The sequence below is a fragment of the Amphiprion ocellaris genome, chromosome 3 (genome assembly GCF_022539595.1).
Source record: "Amphiprion ocellaris isolate individual 3 ecotype Okinawa chromosome 3, ASM2253959v1, whole genome shotgun sequence".
Taxonomy (NCBI): domain Eukaryota; kingdom Metazoa; phylum Chordata; class Actinopteri; family Pomacentridae; genus Amphiprion; species Amphiprion ocellaris.
This window is the reverse complement of record NC_072768.1, coordinates 25,661,077-25,685,786: the sequence shown is the minus strand read 5'-3', so window position 1 is coordinate 25,685,786 and position 24,710 is coordinate 25,661,077. Positions and strand designations below refer to the sequence as shown.

Sequence of the window (24,710 nt, the reverse complement as noted above, 5' to 3'; positions counted from 1 at the left end):
TATGTCTGTCTGTTTACCTGTTCACGATACCACTCAAAAACAGACTAAGGGAATTCGCTGAAATTTTCAGGTAAGTTCAGAAATGGCACAAGGTTAGATTTTGGCAGTGATGTGGCTTATAGTCTGGATGCACGGATTTGTTAAAGGTTTCTGTATCATTGTGAGATAGCGGTTCGTCGTCACTGTAACTATGACTACAAGTGAACACTACGTCAGCTGCCTGCTGACGATCAAATGATTGCAATCCTACTACAAATCCATCACTGCAGACTTATCGGGACTCATCCATCAAAAATGACACAAGTAACAACTGGTTAAATTGTGGGGGTGTTTCCGAGTCCCATCAATTCCCATTTCTTGCTACATATTTAGGTCATGCAATTTGGTATCTGTACATAACGTACACATGCATAACACACGCCTGCTCAGCACAAAGTCATTTTGTTTGTGGGTACATCTATATTAAATGGTTACATTCTATGTTGCCGTGATTTCTGATCATCAGTAATTACAGTTTTTCTCAGTCACTTTGGTACATTTCTCGAATCATCCTCAACATTTGCAAAACAGTAAGTGCATTTCTCAAAACAATTCATACAAATAGCAAAGCACCATGGATTACCTGCAAAAGCCAGTCTCTTGCTCAAAATCCTTAGTTGATCTCTGAAAAGTAAATATCTGTGTCAATGAACATGTCAGTGCCATCAGAATGACAAGTCCTTGTGTCATTGTGTGTGGATAAGACAGTCAAACTGCTTAGTCATGTCGTCATTATAACAGTGTACTCTGGAGGGATGTTCTGATGTAAACTATGGCTAAAGTTTGAGGCAATTATTGTAAATTGTAAGTTACACCTTAGTGTATGTGGGAGATTAATTGCAAGAAACTGGACAAGATTCACATTTACACTTTTACTGTTTGTATTGTAATTTGTTGACAGACCACGTCATTGCGATACAGAAAGGAAAACAGTGCTGCATAGCACAAAGAATAAAACAAAAAAACAAAAGTAGAAATGTGAACATAGGACAATCTCCTTAGGGAAACCTGTACATGCAGTGCTGTAGGAATTACAGTGCAGTCTTCCTACCCCTTCTGACATTCCTGTCTGTTGGGACACAAATTCTTGTCCACACGAATATCTTCTCTTGCGTCTTTGAGTGATTTCAGTCAAAGTCAAGATTCACCTGGGGGCAATTTACCAATTCAGGACAGCTTTAGAAATGTCCTTGACATATTATAACAACTTGTTCAACCATTTTGCATGTAAAGACTTATGCGATGAACTAATGCCTAAATGTTGTGGGGAGTGAGACTATTCAACAGACCCATTATAATACATTTTGATCAACATGACTGAAATTGACAAGAAATTGATAATGTAGGAAACAGCAGAGAACTGTACAGAATCATTTGCATGGATGTACCAAAGCATTTGCAACTTGTTCAAAGAAATAAGAAACTGCTTTTTTGATGTGCACAAGTGACACAATGATGTGAAGATTGAACAAGTACTTCTGAGAATTTCAATTCTGATCTGAGAAAAACTGTAATAAACAAATGCTGCATTTCTGACAATACCATATGGGGGAATGAACAGCCTTGGTGGAGTACTGCAGAGTGCTTTTCTGGTTGAAATATTATTTTGTCAGTCTCCAATGGCTTTGCTGGAAAGGTATTTCCAATTAGCTATAGAGACTAAAACTGTGTATGTAAACAGGCGGTTTATTTCTGCTGTTAAGTTGGACATGGGGATTCATTCGATTTTGAAGCCAGCCTAAAATAGATTGGCATTTAGGCATTTCCTTCATTATCAGTCTTGGTTGCCACTTGGTTTTGACAACCATTTTGTTTTTTGTTTCTTTCTTTTGACGATAACTCTAGATCATTTACCTTTGCTTTGGATTAGATTCAAGGTGAAGTCTCTAATGATATGATATCAATTTTTACTGATGGAAATTAAACTAAAAACAGTTGAGCCTCAAACTGATCCAGAGGTCACTAGACCGGTTGAATTGGTACAACACTAGGGAGCATTTTTGTGTGTTTGAATACACATCTGTGTGTGTTGGTCAGTGAGTGCATTCAATAATGTCCGTCTATCTTTATTTGTGTTTACTAGGACACACACACACACACACAAACACACACACACACACACACACACACACACACACACACACACAGGGATCATGGTAATGCCCAGATTGAGGACCGAGGCCTCTTTACCAGCATCAGGATTTGTGGCCTGTTCTGATTTTAGCCATTCATCCATTTATCTGTCAGATTTAGATTTGTCAGAGGCAGTCAGCAGTGTGTCCTTCCAAACACACAGTCTTCTCATGGTCTGAGAGCAAGCAGACAAACAACACGCCTGTAAAGAGGGACTGAATTTGCTGTATAACTTGAATGTAGTTGTATTCATGTATGCCTTCTCCTGATGAGAGAGTCCATGAGACAAGCACAGAAAAATCATAAAATACTCAAATCTCTCATTTGAAAAAAATACAACTAGAGCTTTGAAAGGATCAGTGTCAGCTCAACAAAATAGAGCCGATCAAAATCTGATTCTGACTTTACTGAACTTTTGTCCTGCTAGTGTTGCAAAGCTGCTCTGCTTTATAGCAGCCATGTAAGTGAAAGCACTGTGTGAATGTGAAAAAGTAATTTCACCTTGGAGCTCAGCACAAGGCTTGACGTGGATACATGGTTACGATAGATAGATAGATAGATAGATAGATAGATAGATAGATAGATAGATAGATAGATAGATAGATAGATAGATAGATAGATAGATAGATAGATAGATAGATAGATAGATAGATAGATAGATAGATAGATAGATAGATAGATACTTTGTTGTCATTGCATATTCTTGTACAACCAAATTTCACTTGATAGTTCTCTTTGTCACAGTAGCATATAAAATATTGTAAAGGTATAAAGTGCAAGTCCATCTCAAGTTGTTTTCAAGTCTTTCTTTTCCTTATGACCTGAGGCTGTCAGAGGGAAGAGGGTCAAAAAGGCATTGTCCAGTGTGTGTGTTGTTCGACCTCACCTTTTCGGCTCTGTTCCTCAGCCGGGCAGAGTATTTATTCCAGGGGTGGGAAAGGGGCACCGATGATCTTTGATGTGTTCTTGGTGATCCTCTGCAGGTTTTTCTTCTCTTCTAAGGTGCAGCTGGAGAACCACACCATGCATCAATAGCTCAGGAAACTTCCTATGGTGCACTGGTAGAAGCTGGTGAGGAGTTCTTGTGGGAGCCCAGGTTTTCTCAGGGTCAGGAAGAAGAGTCTTTGCAGGGCTTTCTTCACTACTTCCCTGGTGTTTACTCCCCACATCAGATCCCTTGAGAGATGAACACCTAGGTACTTGAAATTCCCCACCTGTTCCACCTCTACTCCAGAGATGACCAGACTGGCATGTGTTACGTCTTTATGTTTCCTGAAGTCAATGACAAGTTCTTTAGCCTTGTTGGTGTTGAGGAGCAAGTCATTGTTCTGACAACAGGATGTGAGGACCTGGACCTCCTCTCTGTAGGCTGCCTTATCATTGTTGGTCATCAACCCCATCACGGCTGTGTCATCTGCGAATTTGTATATGTAGCTTGAGTTGAGTGGGAGTGCAGTCGTACGTGAAAAGTGAGTATAAGAGTGGACTGAAAACACAACCTTGGGGGTTGCCAGTGTCGAGGATGGTCTTTGAGGAACATGAGGTCTTCAGTTCTCACGTGCTGTGGTCTGTTAGAGAGGAAGTCCTTAATCCAGCTACAGAGGTGGTAGTTCAGTCCCAGTGACAGCAGCTTGTCAACTGGACAACTAGTAACAACACAAAACATTCAAGTAGTAGCTTCTCAGTTTAGTCAGCAGTGACACTGCTTAGCAAAACATACAGCTACAGTTAATCAACATAAACTGTATATGTTACTTGTTTGCAAGCCAAGTCAAAGCTCTTTTGTGAGGAAAAGAAGCTCCCCTCTGTAATATCGCTGTGCCAGTGCAATGTCAGGTAACGACAAGAGTGCCTTGTCATACCTACCAAAGTGCATACCTTTTAGAGGAAAGGTATGATCTAGGCGCTTGGTCAACCAATTGCCAGCCATTGGTCAACCAATGAAAGGCTGCCAAGTGTGTTTGACTCACAGGTCTCATGCTCACTATAGGTGCACATAAATCTCTTCTGGATGAGCTGTGGATATAAGGAGGATTGCCCACATTGTTGTTGCAAGCTTTCTTGTACTTCCACGAGCATGTGCATCTACTCATTAGCATGCACGTCTGAGGATGTGTTCAGAACTTTTTATTATACGAGCAACACGTACTGATTTAGCCAAACTATAGTATGTAATATGCATCCATCCATGCATTATCTATAGACCACTTAATCATCATTAGGATCATGGGGGGCTGCAGTCTATCCCAGCTGACTTAGGGTGAAGACAGGGGACACCCTGGACAGATCACCAGTCTATCACAGGGCTACACAGAGAGACACAAAGCACACTCGCATTCACACCTACAGATAATTTAGAAGCACCCATTAACCTCAGCATGTTTTCGGACTGTGGGAGGAAGCCAGAGAAAACCCACACATGCACAGGGAGTTTCATTTTCTATGAATGGCGCAGATCAGGGACAGAAGATGCTACTCTAGGTTACACTAAATGTTGGCTGTGCTCATTCATTTCCTTCAGTTACTGTCCTGCTTGGACTAATTGGAATTAGTCTGTGACTTAATCAAGTGATTCAGTGTAAATAAACAGACTGGGCAGTTCCTCCTCACATTCAGCTGGCTGATCCACTTCAAGTGTCTTGATCCAGAGAAAGTGACCTGATTACCTGAAATATCCTCTCAGTAAAAATCGGACTCCATAACAGCTGATGTAATCTGAGTGAATCTGATGATCTGAATTATCTGATGAAAACATGTCAAACGTTTAGCTGCATCATAAACTATTCAGTCAATTTCTGGGATCATTCAGATTTGATTTATGCTGTAAACAGGAGATATCAACTCAGACCTTGTTAAGAGGTCATATTCTGAGAAATGTTGGTGGGTAGAATATCTTATCACACAGTGTCTATGTCTAAAAAAGTTTTTGGTGGTAATAACACAAACGATTTAGTAACGCTGGCTCCTGGTGTTGTGCACCTAAATACAGCAATGCTGGAGGGACAACTGTGATATATTTTTGAAAAAAGAAAAAAATAAGTGATGAAGGTTTACAACATTAGCAAAACTACATAGACACTCTTGTTTACATGGCCTGTCAATTGTGGATTTGGGTGTTTATTTGGATCCATATTATCCCTGGCCAGCACAAATAGCAACTTTTTCTGAGATCCACAAAGTTCATATACACGACCAGTCAAAAGTGTGGACACACCTTCTCATTCAATGTTTTTTCTTTATTTTTGCTACTTGCTACATTGTAGATACATACTGAAAACATCAAAACCATGAATCAAAATACATGGAATTATGCAAAACAGCCAATTGCGAAATAACTGTAAACATGTTTTATATTATAGATTATTCAAAATAGCCACCCTTTGCTTTGATTACTGCTTTGCAAATCCTTGGTCTTCTCTCAGCGAGCTTCATGAGGTAGTCAACTGAAATGGTATTTACTTCACAGGTGTGCCTTGTCAAGGTTAATTTGTGGAATTTCTTACCTTCTTAATGGGGTTGGGACCATCAGCTGTGTTGTGTAAAAGTCAGGTTGGTACACAGTTAACAGCCCTATTTGACAACTGTTAGAAACCATATTATGGCAAGAACCAATCAGCTACGTAAAGAGAAACGATAGCCCATCATTATTCTAAGAACTGAAGGTCAATCAGTCTGGAGAATTGCAAAAACTTTGAATGTATTCTCAAGTGCAGTTGTAAAAACCATCAAGAGCTATAACAAAACTGGCTCATATGAGGATCACCCCAGGAAAGGATGACCAAGAGTCACCTCCGCTGCTGAGGATAAGTTCATCCAAGTCACCAGCCTCAGAAATGGCAAGTTAACAGCACCTCAAACTAAAGCCCAAACAAATGCCACACAGGGTTCTAGTAACAGACACATCTCTACATCAACTGTTCAGAGGAGACTGTGCCAATCAGGCGATTATGGTCAAATAATGGCTAAGAAACCACTACTTAGGAAAAGCAACAAGCAGAAGAGATTTGTTTGTGCCAAGAAACACAAGGAATGGACATTAGAACAGTAGAAATGTGTGCTTTGGTGAGTTTGATGAGTCCAAATTTGATGAGTCTAAATTTGAGATCGTGTCTTTGTGCGATGCAGAAAAGGTAAACAGATGGTCTCTCCATGCATGGTTCCCACAGTGAAGCATGGAGGAGGAGGTGTGATGGTGTGGGGGAGCTTTGCTGGTGACGCTGTTGGGATTTATTTAAAATTGAAGGCACACTGAACCAGCATGGCTACCACAGCATCCTGCAGGGACATGCCATCCCATCAGGTTTGCGTTTAGTTGGACCATCATTTATTTTTCAACAGGACAAAGACCACAAACACACCTCCAGGCTGTGTAAAGGCTATTTGACCAAGGAGAGTGATGGAGTGCTGCATCAGATGACCTGGCCTCCACAATCACCTGACCTAAACCCAATCCAGATGGTTTGGGATGAGATGGATCGCCGAGTGAGGCCAAAAGGGCCAACAAGTGCTTAGCATCTCTGGGAACTCCTTTAAGACTGTTGGAGAAACCATTTCAGGTGACAACCTCATCAAGCTTATTGAGAGAATGCCAAATAGAGTCGCCACCTGTCCCTTAAAATACAGAATCGTCCTTTATTTGACAATTAATTGTTGCGTCCCGTATTGAATCAATATGGGACGCAAATTGTTCTGTATTTTCATAAATGTCCCCTACACATCTGTCACACACTCATTAAAACTGTATAATGAACAAAATAAAACACAGGAAATACTAAGGGCAGCCAATTTAAACTTCGTAGGACCTATGTAGCGAGGACCCGATGCGAGGTCCAGCAGATAGACCTCAGACTTCTCTGCATCCCTGGTCCTGCCCGGTCCTGTCGCGGGATGCCTGGTTACACTGGAAAAAAATGCCCCTCTCAAAACAAGAAAAAAATTATAATTTTAAGGAACCTTGAAATAAGTGAAAAAATTTGCCAATAGAACAAGTGAAAAATGGCTTGGTAAGATTTCTTGAAATAAGATATGATATTGAGAATATTGAGATCTTAAAATTAGCTGGGAAAACTGGTTTTAAGCTATATTTTACCAGGATTGTCAAGCTTAGGGTTCTTGAAAAAAGCCAGACATGCTTAAAAAAAAATAGCAATTTTTCACTCAAAAATAGATTTTTGCTTTCATGTAGCCTCCTAATTTGAGATGTATTAAACTTATTTTGAGTTTTCTTGTAAAATACAACTCAAAACAAGATAATTTCGATTGTTTGACTTAACGAGATATTTAAGATACACTGTCTTAAAAGAAGTCCCTCCATTTTTCTGAAATGTCACTTGTTAAGTCAAGTGGGATGAGACATTTTGACTAAAAATAAGACAAATGGACTTGGTAAGATTTTGAGTTTTTGCAGTGTACAGATGCTGCTGCATACTGCACCCACACGTTTAAAAATGTCTACACATGAAATTCCACCACGTCCAAAGAGGCAAAAACATTTGCAAATGTACAGACATGAGTGGGAAGACTTGATCCCCTGGCAATAGGTACAGGGCAAAGTATGTTTTCTGTTGCTCATGGATTAGCTGAAGTAAGGCAGCATCAGGAGACAAACATGTAAGAAACATGAGAACAGAGAGAACCCAACCAGTAGGTCACAGTTTATCATCCTCCAGTCATCTCCTGAAGTCCATATGGTGAGAGACATCAGTATCTGGTTGTTCATTTACCAGAGGATGCTTATAATCATGCTGATGTGGTCTGTACTCTACAGTATTTTAGTGACTCAATAAATGCCTAAGTTGTTTATTATTTTTGTAATGCTTTATAGTTTTTAATAAACATTTATTTAATAGTCTATATGTGAATCAATAAATGGCCTTTGCCTATCTAAAGAAAAATTCAGTCAACCAAGAGAAATCTGATATGTCAACAGTACTAAATAAATCAGTCAATAAATAAATGCATACACACATAAATAAGTTAAGACATCAACTGTGTTAAGATAAGATTTAGATTTTAAAAAATGTCTGTCTCTTTCTTTGTACAGTATTCTGCATTCAATTATGTTTTTGCAGAATCCAGTATTGCTCACTGGTTGCTCATTACATTTTAATAGTCTGGTTTCACTGTTTAAAATGAAGCCACTTCTTTCCAGGCAGAACCTATGATCATAAAACAGTACAAAATTCTTAGTTCTGTGTTAATAAAGCACTGAAAGCTTTAAATATGGCTAAGTGCCTTTTTCAAAATTAAACATGCCACTCCTTGGGTGGTAGTGGCCCTGAGTTTGGTAAAGTTGGAAAGATATTCACAGGTTCAGACTTCCAGCATCAATAACTCATTAGATATAGGTTGTCAAAACATAAACGATGCCTCTTTCCCATCGTTGTAAGGTAGACAATGTGCCACAAGCCCAGTTTTATCTAAAGTAGCTGTCTTTCAAGTTGCAGGAATAACACTGGTGTCTATGCGCAGCCGACTGTGTGACGAATGCACATTGTCTGCAAATTGCAAAACCGCTGCAACAGCGAAGAGATACACATATTCAATAACTGAATTCTTATACACTATAGTGTCACCAGAATCGCTGCAGCCATCAACTGGCTTCTGCTGACACCAAGTCTGAATCTGTGAATATCTTTCCAACTTTACTGAACTATGGCACCGAGGAGCCATGGTGGGTGTCCTTTATTTTCATTTTTGAAAGTTGGCAATTCTAATGCCAAAAGTGTGCATAGTACATTTTTTGACTTATTTCACATTTTGTTGTTTACTACATCATTCCATAGGTGTTCATTCATAGTTTTGATGCCTTCAGTGGGAAGCTACAATGTAAATAGTCATGAAAATAAAGCAAAAACATTAAATGAGAAGGTGTGTCTTTTGACTGGTAGTGTATATTCACACTTCAAAAAGTTCTAACCCTCAGCCAGAAACAATGCATCCATCCACACAGTGCAGGAGGCAGAAGCTGCCAAATGGGACTTTGAAGTGTCACTTCATGAACCTTACACACCTTTCCTGCACCATGTGACTTCAAGAAGTCATGGTCCAAAATGGAAGTTACGTCCCTTGTTTCCAGGTCAGGCCGAAGAACTTTTTTTAAGTACCCTTCTACAAAGTTCAACAACCTGTTTTCCCCCCTTTCAGAAACTGAAGGATGTGGAGTCCATCATCAAGATTGTGGAGCTGGAAGGAGTTGACTTGGTGAAGGACTACTCCGATGAAATAGAACGAATGTTGGGAAGCAAGATGAAATCAGTGAAGGTGAGGATTAAAAAAAATCTACAGCATGAATCTGGTAGCCAGAAGCAAATTAGTTTAGCATGAAGACTAGAAGGATCTTACTGCAGCCTAATGTTTTGGACACCAAGCTGTGAGTCAGACAGTGGGATCCTAGAAATGAAGTGCTTCACATTGTCTTCTGTCACAGAAGTTTAAATGCAAATGAGCTGCTCCGATGGCTGGTTATGCTCCTTTTGCATTAGAATAAGGGAGTAACACTATTATCTGTATACAATGAGCGGTGCATTCTGATAGTACTGGGCAATAATAAAAAATAAATTAATTAACATCAGTCAACTAGTGTGCCTTTAAAGATCAGCTGAACATTCATATTAGTAAAAAAGGAAAAGGAAAAAACGTCACATAATTTAAAATCACACACTCAATGAGGATTTATTCCTGAGATATTATATTATGTTTCACATGGATTTAATGGGTTAACATGAAGGTAAACTTTTCTAACAAGAAGCCTGCCATTTCTGTAACATCGACCACACTACAAAAAAAGACTGTTCAGCATTTTTATTTATTTATTTTTTTTATCCAAACACTCCACTCTGACACTCATGAACAGGAAACTGTGATAATTTTTGATTGTGGTTAAAATTTTCAGTTTAATTTTGTATATGGATATTAAAGTTCATTTCCATTCACTGAGGTCATGGCAAAGATTTGTTGATTGGAAACATAATTGGGATACATTACAAATAAATATAATCCAGCAGAATTTATGTTTCTCTCAAAATGTAACTGAGAGAATGACAGTCTGGTTCTCACCTACAACACAAACACTAAAACTACTCTGCACTACAAATGGCAAGCTGTAAAATTGTTGGGATTCAGTCAAACATGTGCGGGACAGAAAGTGAATTAGAAGAAGAAGAATGATACAAAGTCCCAAAGTCTCTTTCAGATTGCTATGTATGAAACCCTGGAAGTCTGAATTTGTGTTTTTGAGACTGTTCTCAGTACATTCTATATTCGAAGTGGAAATACTGGGTCATGGTGCTGACTGCTTATTTGATATGTCTTCTAGCCTACACACTACCGTTCAACAGTTTGGGGTCACTTGGAAATGTTCTTATTTTTTGAAAGAAAGGCAGTTCTTTTCAATGAAGATGACCTGAAATGAATCAGAAATACAGTCTGGACATGGTTAATGTGGTAAATGACTATTCTAGCTGGAAATGGCAGATTTTTAATGGAATATCTCCATAGGGGTACAGAGGAACATTTCCAGCAACCATCACTCCTGTGTTCTAATGATACAGTGTGTTAGCTAATGGTGTTGAAAGGCTCATTGATGATTCGAAAAGTCGTGTGCAATTATGTTAGCACATGAATAAAAGTGTGAGTTTTCATGGAAAACTTGTCTGGGTGACCCCAAACTTTTGAACGATATTGTATTAAAATTGGAAATTTTAACAAGGTAGAAAAAAAATTATGTTTTTTCCAGAGGTGATTCTAAATTCAGTCATTGTCCTAAATGAAGCTAACTGCCTCCTGAAGCCACCTGTGTATAACTAACTAACTGCTATAGGTGTTCTCAGAAAGAAAGTGAATAAATGTAAATATCTGAACGTTGACTTTACCTTTAAGTGGATTAATCTCTGAGGCATTCTTTTAAGCAGTGGTTCCCAACATGTGATCCCTCCAAGAGTCCTCAACAGACTGCCAAGATAAAAGCTAAATAGATGAAAACTGTACACAAATTTTCTTTTTGTTGTCTTTGATTTTGCTTGTTTTCGTAACATACTGAATATACTTTTTTGTGGATTATTCCAGGGTCAGTCCAGATTTGGAGGACATTTCGGCTTCAAAATTTTTGAAAAATTAAACTTCTCTTATACAATTTTGTGCTACATATTCATCAGTAATAGGTAATAAACTATCAAAGGCTTTAGTGGTTCAGCTTACACATCAGTGGTACAATTTTTAATCCATGTTTTATTTGTGGTTTGCTAACCCTAATCAAATCACAGTAACAGGGTTGCTAATCAATGTTAATGTTCCCTTTTTCTCAGGAGTAGAAGCTAGATATTTAACTAGCTGGTACTGCTGACCAAGAGGACAAACTTACTGATGGAAAACAGTAAAGAAAAAAGTTAAAACTATTTCTCTTACCCTTATAATATGCTTTACAGGGTTGCATGAGGTAGAGTGAGACATTCAATCAAGGCTGACAATGTTATGAAAATATGAAAAATAGGAAAGAGGACATAGCTTTGCTCTACCCATTCTTTTGGAAAACTGTTTGATGATGTTAATTCCAGTGTATCATGTGATTCACTGTTTTCTTCTTCATTGTCAGCTAAAAAGGTTATGCTAACAGGGCTGTGGGACACAGGTTCCATATATAATAATTATTATTTAAAAAAATATTATGTTGAATACATTTTTTCCCTACAGTTACAAGAGATATCAATGAAAAAATAATATAAAAACGGAGATTTAAATTTCATTTTAACTGTTTTATTTGAGATTCAATTTGGTCATCAGAGGAGTGGGACAAGAGAAAAATGGTATTTTAGGGGGAACTACAGATTTATTTGGTATTTTTAAAAATATTTTTCAAACATTCTTTTCCCCTAGTTTTTTTTTTTTTTTTTTTTTTTTTTTTTTAGATTTGGCCTCAGGACAAGTAAATTTATACAACAACTCACTGTTTAGTACTTTGTACATGGATTATTTGAAATTTGATGGGTGGGACATAAAATGTCCTCCAATTCTGGAATGACCTTCCTCACATGGTACACATATTTTATAATTTAGCCCAACTTTTGTTTTCCAGTGGTTGCGGCCTGGGCTGGGGGTCTTGGTTTTATACTTGTTTTCTATTTCTTTTGCTAGAGGTTAGCCGAGTCTGCAGAAGACGCAGACCTGTACCATGAATTCAACGCTACCTTGCAGGTCAGTGCTTTCCTTTTGTCCTCGTAACCAACCAGGTGACTGTTCAAGAGCCATCCTAGCTGTTTGCATGTTCACATTTATGTTGACAGAAAGCAATTAAACTTGCTAAAGTAAGATGATGTTCCACAACTATCATATTTATCAGCCTAGTAACTGGTCAGTCTCAGGTGTGGCCGTCTTGGGCTCAGATTTGCTTTAAGCTGAAAGCTAACATTAGCATGCTAACTGTGTGCGCCTCTGCAGTAGCAGCGGCCGATATTCAGTACACGCTGCAGCAGATTGGAGCTTTAAAGCTTCGGTTGACACCTGAAATTAGATTAGGTCAAACTTCGCTGATCCTGTCAAGAAACTGGGTCGACACCACAGCAAAGAAACTACCCGCAGTAAGTAAATACTGTAGCATAATAAGTGCTATGCTATGAGTAGTCAGAAAGTGTGCTAAAAGTGCTCAAGACATGGATAGTTTTCAAAGGAAAGACAGGAACAAGTAATAATCTACAAATTCTTTGTTTTTTCATTGAATAGTGAATCCTCAATTGACCTACCAGGTTTAATAAAGGTTGAATAAATACAGTAAATTCAGATCACTAAGTAGATGATGTCAAGCAGTTTTGTTTCTTGCTCATTAACCTCATTTGGTCTGATAACAGATTTTTCAAACAGTTTTCGCTGTGTTGCTGTTTCAAATGTCCAAGTGAATGAGAAATTCATCTAGTTTACTTTGCAGGTTTAGGCACGCTAATATTTTTCAAAATTATTATTTCTATACAAAATTAAGGTAAGAAAAGATAAACCTTTATGATTTTCTGAAGGATTTTTTTTTTTGCCAGGTATTGCTACTGAAAACAAAATGACAGCATGAGAAATGCAGTGCCTTATAGAAAAGCAATAGATGCAAGTATGATACATTACTGAAAATAAAAATAAGTAAGCTAAAATAAGACAATACAGAAGGTAATGAGTTCATCAGCTCATATACAGTGTAGTGAAAAAGTATTTGCCCCCTTCTCAAGTTGTTGTTTTTTTGCAAATTTTCACCACTTTAATGTTTAAGATCATCAAACGAATGTAAAAATCAGACAAAGAAAACCCAAGTGAACACAAAATGCAGTTTTTAAAATGATGATTTTATTTATTAAGGAGAAAAAAAACTATTTAAAGCTACCTGGCCGTGTGTGAAAAAGTAATTGCCCCCTAAACGTAGTAACTGGTTGGGCTACCCTCAGCAGCAACAACTGAAATCAAGTGTTTTCTGTAACTGGCAATGAGTCTTTCACATCTCTGTGGAGATATTTTGACCCACTCTTCTTGACAGAATTCTTTTTGTTCAGCAACACTGGAGGGTTTTTGAGCATGAACGGACTTTTTAGGTCATGCCACGGCATTTCAATCAGATTCAAGTTAAGATTTTGACGAGGCCACTCCAAAACCTTCATTTGTTTTTTTTTTTTAAGCCATTCAGAAGTCAACTTGCTGGTGTGTTTGGAATTGTCCTGCTGAAGAACCCAAGTGCGCTTCAGCTTGAGGTCATAAACTGATGACTGAACATGCTCCTTCAGGATTTTCTGGTAGAGAGCAGAATTCATGGTTCTATCAATCACAGCAACAGGTCCTGAAGCAGTAAAGCAGTCCCAGACTATCACACCACCACCACCACGTTTGACTGTTGGTATGATGTTCTTTTTTTGAAATGCTGTGTTACTTTTACTCCAGATGTAATGACACACACATCTTCCAAAAAGTTCAAGTTCGTCTCGTCAGTCCATAGAATGTTCTCCCAAAAGTCTTGCGGATAATTCAGATGTTTGTTGGCAAAAGTAAGACGAGCCTTTATGTTCTTTTTGGTCAGCAGTGGTTTTCACTTTGGAACTCTGCCATGGATGCCATTTTTGGTCAGTCTCTTCCTTATTGTTGAGTCATGAATACTGATCTTAACTGAGGCAAGGTAGGCCTGCAGTTCTTTAGAAGTTGTTCTGGGTTCCTTTGTGACCTCCTGGATGAGTCGTCGCTGCAGTTTTTTTTGACCAGCCACTCCTGGGGAGGTCCCATGTTTTCTCCATTTGTGGATAATGGCTCTCACCATGGTTCGCTGGAGTCCTAAAGCTTTAGAAATGGCTTTGAAACCCTTTCCATACGTAGAGATGTCAATTACTTTATTCCTCATCTGTTCTTGAACTTGTTTGGGTCACAGCATTGTGTTTCAGCTTTTTGAGCTCTTTTGGCCAACTTCATTTTGTCAGACATGTTCTATTTAAGTGATTTCTTGATTGAACACGTCTAGAGGTAATCAGGCTTGGTTGTCGTCAGTAAAATTGAACTCGCTTTACAAAACGTAATTACCCACAGTTAATTCATGATTTAACAAGGGGGCCAGTTACTTTTTCCACACAGAGCCAGGTAGATTTGGATAGCTTTATTCCCTTAAAACGTTAAATCATCATTTAAAAACTACATTTTGTGTTTACTTATTAAGTGGGGGAAACATAAAAAATAAGAATTTGAGAAAGGAGCGAATACTTTTTCAAGGCACTGTATATTCACATTTTAACGGTGACATTTAAAAGCATAAATGTAGTAATAGAATGTGCTGGCAAAACATGTTTTTCAAGTTCACTTTTCCTGATGATCTACATTTAGAAAAAAGAAAAAGATTTGTGTCTCTCACAAATGAAAACCCAATATCTATGCAGAGAGCAAATAGTCGTATATTTGAATGTTTGAGTCTATCTGTAGTATATAAAGATGGTTAACTCGTTGTACAGGACAAAAGTCAAACCTCAGAAACGGACACTGCTATCTTGCAATGATGGTGTCATTTGTCAAACAATTCTGCACTAAAGTGACCAGGGGTGGAGACATGGTGCCATGGTCTCACTTCCTGTCTAATGCATCATTTTCTACATGTGTGGAGCAGCTGCCAATTATAACATCCACGCAAACCTTTTTTGTAGCATCAAAAAACTATTACAAAAAATAAATTACAAATGGATCAGAAACATAAAATCTTACTTAAAAACTTAAAAGAGTACCTCGTACTCATACAGTAACCATATTTGATATATGAAATATTATATTAATAGAAATGTACTTCTGCTGTAGTGTCTAATCAACAAACATGGATTGGGGCTAAGTTTATGACCTGGACACAACCAGAAACCATGAGGCAATAAAGATATTTTAGCTTAACTTGTAAAGAGCTGTCATCTTGTGTGTAGTTGTGCTCTATGCCTAATCTACTGTCGCCAGATGAGATGAGAATTGTGCATTATACATCCATTCTCCTGTCAACTCCAATGCACTGGCACTTAATTCAATTAAATAAAGAAAAGAAAGAAAAGAAACATGTTGCATCTGAACACAATCCATCCAGCAGCTACAATAATTACTGGTTTCTCTGAGGCAGGATTGCCATATATGTGAAACAGCATATTTGTCATGAAAAATCTAAATGAAATTTCAAGAATTAACTGTACTGTACTGTATTTCCATTGCATTTGATACCTGCGTATGCATTCAGCTGGGTTTTTTGTGGGACAGGTCTGTGTGAAGACTTCTGCTTTACAGTTGTATTTGTATTGCATGTGTCCTTTCTTTCATGTTGTTAAAGTTTAATGTTGTTTATTGCACTTATTGTTTTTTGACCAGGTTATGACAGATTCAGACTGTACAAAAAGTCAATGTTAGTGTGTAAAGCACTAATTCCTCTTGTTGTCTTTCTCAGTTTGATTACTACAACTCCATGCTCATCAACACCATGGACGAGGATGGAAACTACGTGGAACTGGGCTCAGAGTTTCTACTTGAAGAGAATGAACATTTCAACAACCTAGCAGTCAACACTCAGCAGAGCAACATCCAGGTTCCCACCAACGTTTACAACAAAGGTCAGAGGTGCTTTACATCTGAAGGTCTCCAGCTGCTTTGTCCCTGTTTACCAAAGATCTAAATCAGGATGTTTCTACCCTCTGTGTAGATCCAAACATCCTCAATGCCATCTACAACTCAGAGGCATTAAACGATGTCTTCATCAATAACTTCCAGAAGGATCCTACACTCACCTGGCAGTACTTTGGCAGTTCTACTGGCTTCTTCAGGATCTACCCTGGTGTGTTTTTTTCTGATGGACAGAGGAGCTGAATTTTCTTCATTTTTGTTTGTCCAGCTCAAGTTAAATTGCACATGGTTTTCTACTACAGCATCATTTGCTCTGTTAATCATATGTCCTGTTTTTTTTTTATCCCAATGGAAATTTAAAAACCAATTCATATTTTGCATCTTTGCGTTACATAAGGCCTTTGCATGAGGTAGTTAGTTCTTCTTAATGTTTAGATAGAGCAAGTGCAATTGTAATGACAATTCCTGTTGTCGGTAATCTGTTGAAATAGCCAGTTAGGTGGATTTATCCATGTATCCATGTATGTTTTGCATGTTATTTCCACATCAGCTGTGTGTGTAAATAGTGTGCTGTGAACTGACTCCATGTGTTCTGTGTCAGGTATTAAATGGACCCCAGACTCCAATGGTGTGGCAGCCTTTGACTGCAGGAACAGAAACTGGTGAGTTTGTGAACAATGTTTGAGGGTGTTTCTCAGTTCCTCACAAGACAGTTAAAAATACAACTTTTATGAAGGTTTTCTGATTTGTGAGCTTCATTGTGGATGCTGCTTAGGTAAAATTAGGTGGCGATGGTTATTAGAAACAAGTACTGACCAGAGATGGCTGTATGAGCAGAAATAATGTCCTTTGCTGGCACAGAGATCCCAACCTTCCCTCTAAGATGTTTTGCAGTGATAAAGTCACAATACGCTCTAATTAGTTTTTATTCCTAAAACAACCTGGCATTTGTCCAGAAAATGTAGTACATGTAGTTTAAACACACACTGATGGAATTTCTCTGATGACTTCCTTGTTTTCTGGAATTATGTAGGACTGGATTTCAGCTTAGTTCTAATTAATGACCCACTCACACCCTCTGAATTTGCACTGTTTACTGATATGAATTATGTTAAATACTTAAATGTCCTGCAGTAAACACTGTGGCAGATGGGTTGCTAAGTTTAGCCTATTAAAAAAGGTGTCAACACACCGGCAGCAGGAACAAACAAACAAACACTGCATTATCCATTCTCTTTCACCTTTCTCTGCCTCAAAGTAAGTTTGGCATTAATGCTGCCGGCTTTTCTGTGTGGGAATAAGAAAAATCTCCAAAATGATCAACATTTGTTGAGTCATCAACTTTGACCCCAAATTTAAGGTCTTCACTAAACTTCACTAAATTTATATGCTGGGATACTGTGTTGTAAGGAGGTATTGTTATTATGTCCACTCACTGTATATTTTCCTTTAAAACAACAGAAATTAGGGAGTTTCAGTCAGACTAAGGTTGTCATACGTTGGCTGTGTGTCAGCTGAGCAGCGGCCAGCCGTATTCCTGATCCTGTGCAAAAGACGATAAGCTGCTCCTTAGCCGGGTTACTGCAGTCCACATGGCACCATATGTGACTGTTCATGCATTTCTAAATAATACCAGGGAACTGCATATGTCCCTGAACTGCAATACTGCAGCTGAGCTGCCAAAGCTGTATCTGCAGGGAGGTGCAAACTGAAACTGAGAGGCACACATTTAGTTTAGAATTCGAACAATTTGTGTCTGTACTTTGTAAACCTTATGTTTCTGTAGCAGTTTTTATCCCACAAAGCAGTTTTACCACTGTTGAGTGTGGAAGTTTCCAAGATTAACATTTAATATTTTGTTTGATTATGTGGAATTAAAATTACAAATATTACTAGCATTTAATCTCAGTTACACTGTGATTATTTAGCATTTTCATACAGATACCTATGATTAAATTTTTTCAATTCAGTTTTATTTATATAGCACCAAATACAGGTCAAATTGTCTCAAGATGCTTTACAGAACCCATATGCCTGAACCTGAACCCCCAGAGCAAGCCCTAAGGCAACAGAAAAATACCCTTTTAATGGGAAGAAACCTTGAGCAGCACCCAGCTCTTTATGTAGGGGACCCATCTGCCTACTGGCCGGTGGGTTGAGAGGGACAGAAAAGGTAGAGAGATAGAGAGGTAGAGAGGTAGAGAGGTGATATGTATGTCTAGTCTGTATGGTACCATACAGACTAGACCAAGTCTTCAAGTCAAATTCATAGTAGCAGGAATGTCAAATGCCATTACAAGTCTGAACTGTTGTGCATAATGCTGCTTATTCGAGGCTTCCCATTGAAAACTGGTCCAGTACAGCATTAGAATAGCATTAGCCGAAGTAATGGCAGCTGCCTTGAGATCATTTGAAAATGCAGTGAAATAGAAAAGACCTAACAGCAAGAAATTTTTTAGTAGAGATTTGTGACTGACACTTACTAGAACTTCGGCCTCAGGCTGCTATGACATGGTGGTAGAATGACCATCATGCGGTTACTGTTGCAGTACCATAATATTAGAAAAGGCTGCCTTCCACTTGCCAAAGCTTCTGGCGTCATTGCAGATATCTTAAACGTCATTTTTGCTGAGTCAAACTCCAAGTTTAGCTAGGCAGGATTTCTGTCCAACTTTTTGCCATAATAACTGTCATGAATGTTGCTAATGTGCTCATGTCCATCTAGAGGTGGCCTCAGTCTTCTCCACTCCCTGTGTGCAGGTACATCCAGGCAGCCACATCTCCGAAGGACATCATCATTATGGTCGACATCAGTGGCAGCATGAAAGGGCTTAAGATGACCATTGCCAAACACACCATCAACACCATCCTGGACACACTGGGAGAGAATGACTTTGTGAACGTCATTGCTGTGAGTCACATATACGTAATTTCCAGACTATGTCATCAGCTGAGTACAGTGTTATGTTCATTGTTTTTGGGAAACAATGACTGCTTTGGACAATTGCAAGTCCAGAAATTTACACAGCTTTTTAAGTGTTTGGGTAGCTGTGTTTACTCTGTCGGGCAAGCCCTGTTTTGCCACACTATTGAGGTGTGGCAAAACAGTGGCTTTTGTGTTTAAGAATCTGCTCAGAACAATGCGTGAGCAACGTTGTGAGTGTTGGACTAGCCTCACATAGCAGTCACTTGAACCATAAGCCATTAAAATACTATAAGTTTCTGAATTGTAGAATAAAGTACACCAGCAAATGAGGGTGTTTATAGCACAAATTTATCTAGAATGCAAATGACCTGTCACTTCAGATATTCACACCCAGTTGGAGAGTCTATTCCTGCTGGTGGCTGCTACTAACTGACTCTGTGAAGCTTCCTTCACCGATCCTGAGGTTTGAACCACTGACTGTTCTTTACTGATGAACCTTCCTGTAACTGTGTGTCTCTTGCTGTCTACAGTACACTGACTATGTTCGCTATGTGGAACCATGCTTCAAAGGCACTCTGGTCCAAGCCGACTTGGACAACAGAGAGGTAAGACTATTATCTGCTTCATGGAGGCTTAAAGAGTTGATAAGGTTTCTTACCACCCATTACACATACACATCCACACACAGACACACTTAGGGATGCCCTCAGCAGCATCATCAGATCAGCTTCTTGACCTACTTATTGGTGCCACATCAGAAACCGCAACAAGTCAGGCTGGGACTTTTTTCTTTTTCAGTTTTCTCAAAGGAGTAAAAGCTTAAGGTTCGGTTTAAGATAAGATAAGATCCTACTGTCATATTGTTAGAACTTCCCAACAACGAGATATAAATTCAGTCTAGAGAAATAAATGAATGAAGTGTTATTTGCGTGGCAGACATCTCAAACCTTCTACATAATAAACTAAAACAACCTGTTTGTATAATATTTAAAGAAAAATGATGGCTACAATATACACTACCATTCAAACATTTGGGATCACCCAGGCAATTTCATGTTTTCCATGAAAACTCACACTTTTATATGTGTGCTAACAGAACTGCACAAGGGTTTTCTAATCATCAATTAGCCTTTCAACACCATTAGCTAACACAATGTAGCATTAGAACACAGGAGTGATGGTTGCTGGAAATGTTCCTCTGTACCTCTATGGAGATATTACATTAAAAAATCAGCCATTTCCAGACTGCATTTCTCATTTATTTCATGTTATCCTCATTGAAAAAAAACTGCTTTTCTTTCAAAAATAAGGACATTTCTAAGTGACCCCAAACTTTTGAACAGTAATGTAAATCTTGCTGCTGATTTAAGAACCATCTCTTCCTCTTTCCTCATTGCATGTGTTGTATATGATAGCTCTTCCTCAGTTCCTCAGGTCTTCAATCACTGTGTTTGAGTCCTTTATTGATAACTTGACTGCGGGGGTGAGGGTGGGGTTGTTTGCACTGTTTTATTGCATTATTTATTTTTGTAAATCATTCTGTCTTGCATTTTTGTTTGTATGAAACATGCTATAGAAATAGTAATATAGTATGATTGATTGCTGAATTGATTTCAGCACTTTAAGCTGTTGGTGGAGGAGCTGCATGTTAAAGGAGAAGCCAAGCTCAAGAATGCCATGAAGGAGTCCTTCAAAATTCTGAATGAGGTTTGTGTCCCTTTTCTGTTCTCAGGGGTCAGAGGTCAACTGTCCTGTGAAACAAAAGCACATACAAAGGCTTCCATACAAAATCAAACTGACAATTTAACATAAAGCTTTGCAAATTTGTGACTTTAATTTTTAAAGGAATATAAACGGATGGTGAAGTTGTTGCTGTGTATAAACTCAGAGTGTGTATGTTTGCATGCAGGCAAGGGCAAATGGTCAGGGCAGCATGTGTAATCAGGCCATCATGCTAATCACAGACGGAGCCATGGAGGACTTTGAGTCTGTCTTCGAGGAGTTCAACTGGCCTGAGCGCAGGGTGAGGAACGTGAAGTGAGATCAGTGACATTTTGTCAGAATGTGTTCTCTTTCAAATAACTACTGGAGTGTAGTAGGAGATAGTATGTCTGTTGTCTGTGTGCTGAGGACGATCATATCTGCTGAGACAAACCAAACTGATGTAACCACAAAATGCAGTTTTTGTAGCCCAGCAATTCAATCTGTAGCTGTTTCTTCAAGTTAATTTTATGAAATCAGGACTTCTGCTGTATGGCAAAAATTTTATTTGACTGAATGCCTGCCAAAGGAGAACTTTTCCATGCTTTCTCCATCTAAATGGCCAAGTATTTTGATCTTTTTCATTCCCAAAGAATTAGCTCTTTTTCTTTAACATTCATAAATGGAGATACTTTAACTGCTGCCATTGTTTGTATATCTGTTATGCCACATAACTAAATCGGCACCCGTGCAGGTTTCGCCAGGTGTCAGACACTTAGATAAGATAAATACATATATCAGTGTCCAGGTTTCATTCAGAGAACTCCAGATAACATATTTGTTTTTTCAAAGCAAGGATACAGGCTTGTCCTAAAATCAGGATATGAAGCTTTCATTCACAGAATGTGAAATAATCAAAAAAAAAAACTGCACCTTTCTGTGGCTGATATAATAGAGAAGATATACTAGAAAAACAATGATTTGAGTAAGTGCATGTATAAATCTACCTTCTGATAAATGTTTGAAGACCAAATCCATATTATTATAATGGGTTAAAGCAGTAAGATTTTGACTGTGTTTTTGATTCAGTACACTCACACTACCATTCAAAAGTTTGGGGTCACATAGAAATGTCCTTATTTTTGAAAGTAAAGTCATTTTTCAATGAAGATAACATTATATTAATCAGAAATACAGTCTAGACGTTGTTAATGTGGTAAATGACTATTCTAGGTGGAAATGGCTGATTGTTAATGGAATATCTACATAGAGGTACAGAGGAACATTTCCAGCAACCATCACTCCTGTGTTCTAATGGTACATTGTGTTAGCTAATGGTGTTGAAAGGCTAATTGATGATTAGAAAAGCCTTGTGCAATAATGTTAGCACATGAATGAAAGTGTGAGTTTTCACTGAAAACATGAAATTGTCTGGGTGACCCCAAACATTTGAAAGGTAGTGTACCTGTAGGTTGCTGGATAGCTCAGTGAATACTACTCCTTACTTTGGCACAGGAGATCAGTGGTTCCCTAACTTGGTTCAAATCCAAGTTAGGGTGCAGTTGTCCACTGTGGACCCTTGGGCAAGGTCCTTCCAGCTGCCCCGCCTACTTACCTTGTATCTATTCTCAGATGTATGTCGCTTTGGATAAAAGCTTCTGCTAAATGAAATTGTAAATTGTAATTGTAAAGACTTTGTGGAGTGCAAAAACTTGGTGTGTTACACAGAGAAACAGGACATGTTAAAAAGTCTTTCATAACCAGGATTGTAATGTTGACTTAAAGACAGAAAAGGTGTAAACAAGTGTGCTTCTCTGCTTAGGTGCGAGTCTTCACCTACCTGATTGGCAGAGAGATGACCTTTGCCCAAAACACCAAATGGATCGCCTGCAACAACAAAGGTCAGTCGTGTGCGTGTGTTCACGTGTCATGTTTTTGTGTATGTGTATACTCATTTATGCTCATGTGGCTTTTGTTAGGTTATTACACACACATCTCTACACTGGCCGATGTGCAGGAGAACGTCATGGAGTACCTGCATGTGCTCAGCCGGCCAATGGTCATCAACCACGACCATGACATCATCTGGACAGAAGCCTATATGGACACTGTGGTGAGCTGAGCCGGCCAATCAGAGGCCATAATCACATACAGCATATCAAGCATTTTCCTTAATCGTATCAGATATGAACCTTTGCTACATTTCCATGTGGGGTGAACTGCTCCTTTAAGCCAGCCTGCTGTACAGTGATAATCATTTTCATTATCATCTTCATCATCACTGTCACCCATTTGTCTGTTTCCTTCCTGTCACCATGGGCTCTCCCATGATCCTCCGGGCCTTCCCCTCCATCACTTGGGCAGCTTCCTAACACAAAAGAGGTAAAGAAGAAGAAACAGCTGAAGTTTTAGACAAACAGTTCTTCATCTGTTGGTTGCACACAGAGTTCCTGAAGGTTTTGGTTTGGATTGTAGTGACTTCATCCACAGTGATCATGACTGTGTATTTAAATTCATACAGAGCTACCAGCAGTCCTACACCACCATCTGGAGTTCAACCTCTGAACTGTACTACTGACATGCAGTGTCTGCACAAACACTGTTCAATAGTTTTGTCTGAAGATAAAAAAAAATAGAAATTCAGATGTGGACACCAAAACACACCGGTAGAAATACAAGACATCAAACACATTATATGCTTACAAAAGTACTGTAAGGTCCAGTATATTAGTCCTACTGCAGTGACTTTTTTCAAGAATGAGGTTAATTCTTTCAGATATGTTATTTGTGGCCACTGTGGAGATGAATTTTGTCTATACCGTTTGAAATTATTATTGCAAGTCCTTTCCTTGATCATTCATATATGCTGAATGTGTGCCAGAAATAGTCACACCACGTGCCAAAAACTGTCCTGTCTCTCAGCTCTTCACCACCAAGGCTCAGAGTCTGCTGCTGATGACCTCAGTGGCCATGCCAGTGTTCAGCAAGAAGAAGGAGACGGTCAGTGTCAACTCATGAATCTTACAATGGAGAACATTATGTCACACTATAAAGTATTTACTTTGATCATTTGATTTGGTCACTTAATAGCAATGCTACTATTTTATTGAGAGTAATGTTGGTTGGTTGTTCTTCAGTCCAAACTAAGATCGCCACCAGCAATGAAAATTCATCATACAGGCTCACATAAGAAACCTCTATTGTTCCATTTCCTACATGCTAATAGAACTAGAGTCAGGCCCATGAATGACTATTGGTCTTTATTTAGGCCCACTCAGAATTAACGATGTGACTGTTGGATCCTACATTGCAACTGACACAGACACCTTTGCTATAACTTTCCTGCAGTGGAACCTGCCTATCAATGAATTTCTTGTACCCTAAAGTACTGAGTCTGTGTAAGGTTATGACAAAGCATTAACAGGAAAAATGCGCATGGGACTTTATGGGAAATGAGAACGGAAATGAGAATTAAACTAAAATGTTTGTCGGAAATTAAATTAATTACAGACAGAAGGCAGTTGCATTTTATAAAGTTAAGTTTAAAAAAATACCATTGATTTGCCATTTACATTATTTGTTTCCTATTATTTTCCTCCATTGGATGTTCAGTACAATGCTTTTCTACCAACAGTCTACACAATAGAATGCATACCGTACATGTTATTATATTTCCTTAGTCTTTTTTAGGACCCAGTAGGTCTCTCAGAACAGAAATGATTCGTCTAGGGTCCAGTTACACATTCCTTTAACAAAAACCAACAACACTACTGAAATCATATTGTACCCATCTTCAACAAACCAGTGCAAACTAAAGATATTTGAC

The 24,710-nt window shown here is 38.5% G+C and overlaps 1 protein-coding gene across 3 annotated transcripts in view; it reads left to right on the top strand.

Annotated features, from left to right (window-relative positions):
- LOC111564040 (voltage-dependent calcium channel subunit alpha-2/delta-4-like) overlaps nucleotides 1–24,710 on the top strand; it is a 95,252-nt gene that overhangs the window by 8,869 nt on the left and 61,673 nt on the right. For 2 of the 3 annotated variants that reach the window (XM_055009330.1, XM_055009328.1), the window contains exons 3-15: nucleotides 9,319–9,435; nucleotides 12,304–12,363; nucleotides 16,085–16,247; nucleotides 16,337–16,468; nucleotides 16,859–16,919; nucleotides 19,018–19,168; nucleotides 19,714–19,788; nucleotides 20,801–20,890; nucleotides 21,093–21,206; nucleotides 22,707–22,785; nucleotides 22,864–22,997; nucleotides 23,249–23,266; nucleotides 23,807–23,884. In XM_055009330.1, coding sequence (XP_054865305.1) covers nucleotides 9,319–9,435; nucleotides 12,304–12,363; nucleotides 16,085–16,247; nucleotides 16,337–16,468; nucleotides 16,859–16,919; nucleotides 19,018–19,168; nucleotides 19,714–19,788; nucleotides 20,801–20,890; nucleotides 21,093–21,206; nucleotides 22,707–22,785; nucleotides 22,864–22,997; nucleotides 23,249–23,266; nucleotides 23,807–23,884 — 1,272 coding nt within the window. The remainder of the gene's footprint in view (nucleotides 1–9,318; nucleotides 9,436–12,303; nucleotides 12,364–16,084; nucleotides 16,248–16,336; nucleotides 16,469–16,858; nucleotides 16,920–19,017; nucleotides 19,169–19,713; nucleotides 19,789–20,800; nucleotides 20,891–21,092; nucleotides 21,207–22,706; nucleotides 22,786–22,863; nucleotides 22,998–23,248; nucleotides 23,267–23,806; nucleotides 23,885–24,710) is intronic. The other variant, XM_055009329.1, reaches the window with a different exon arrangement.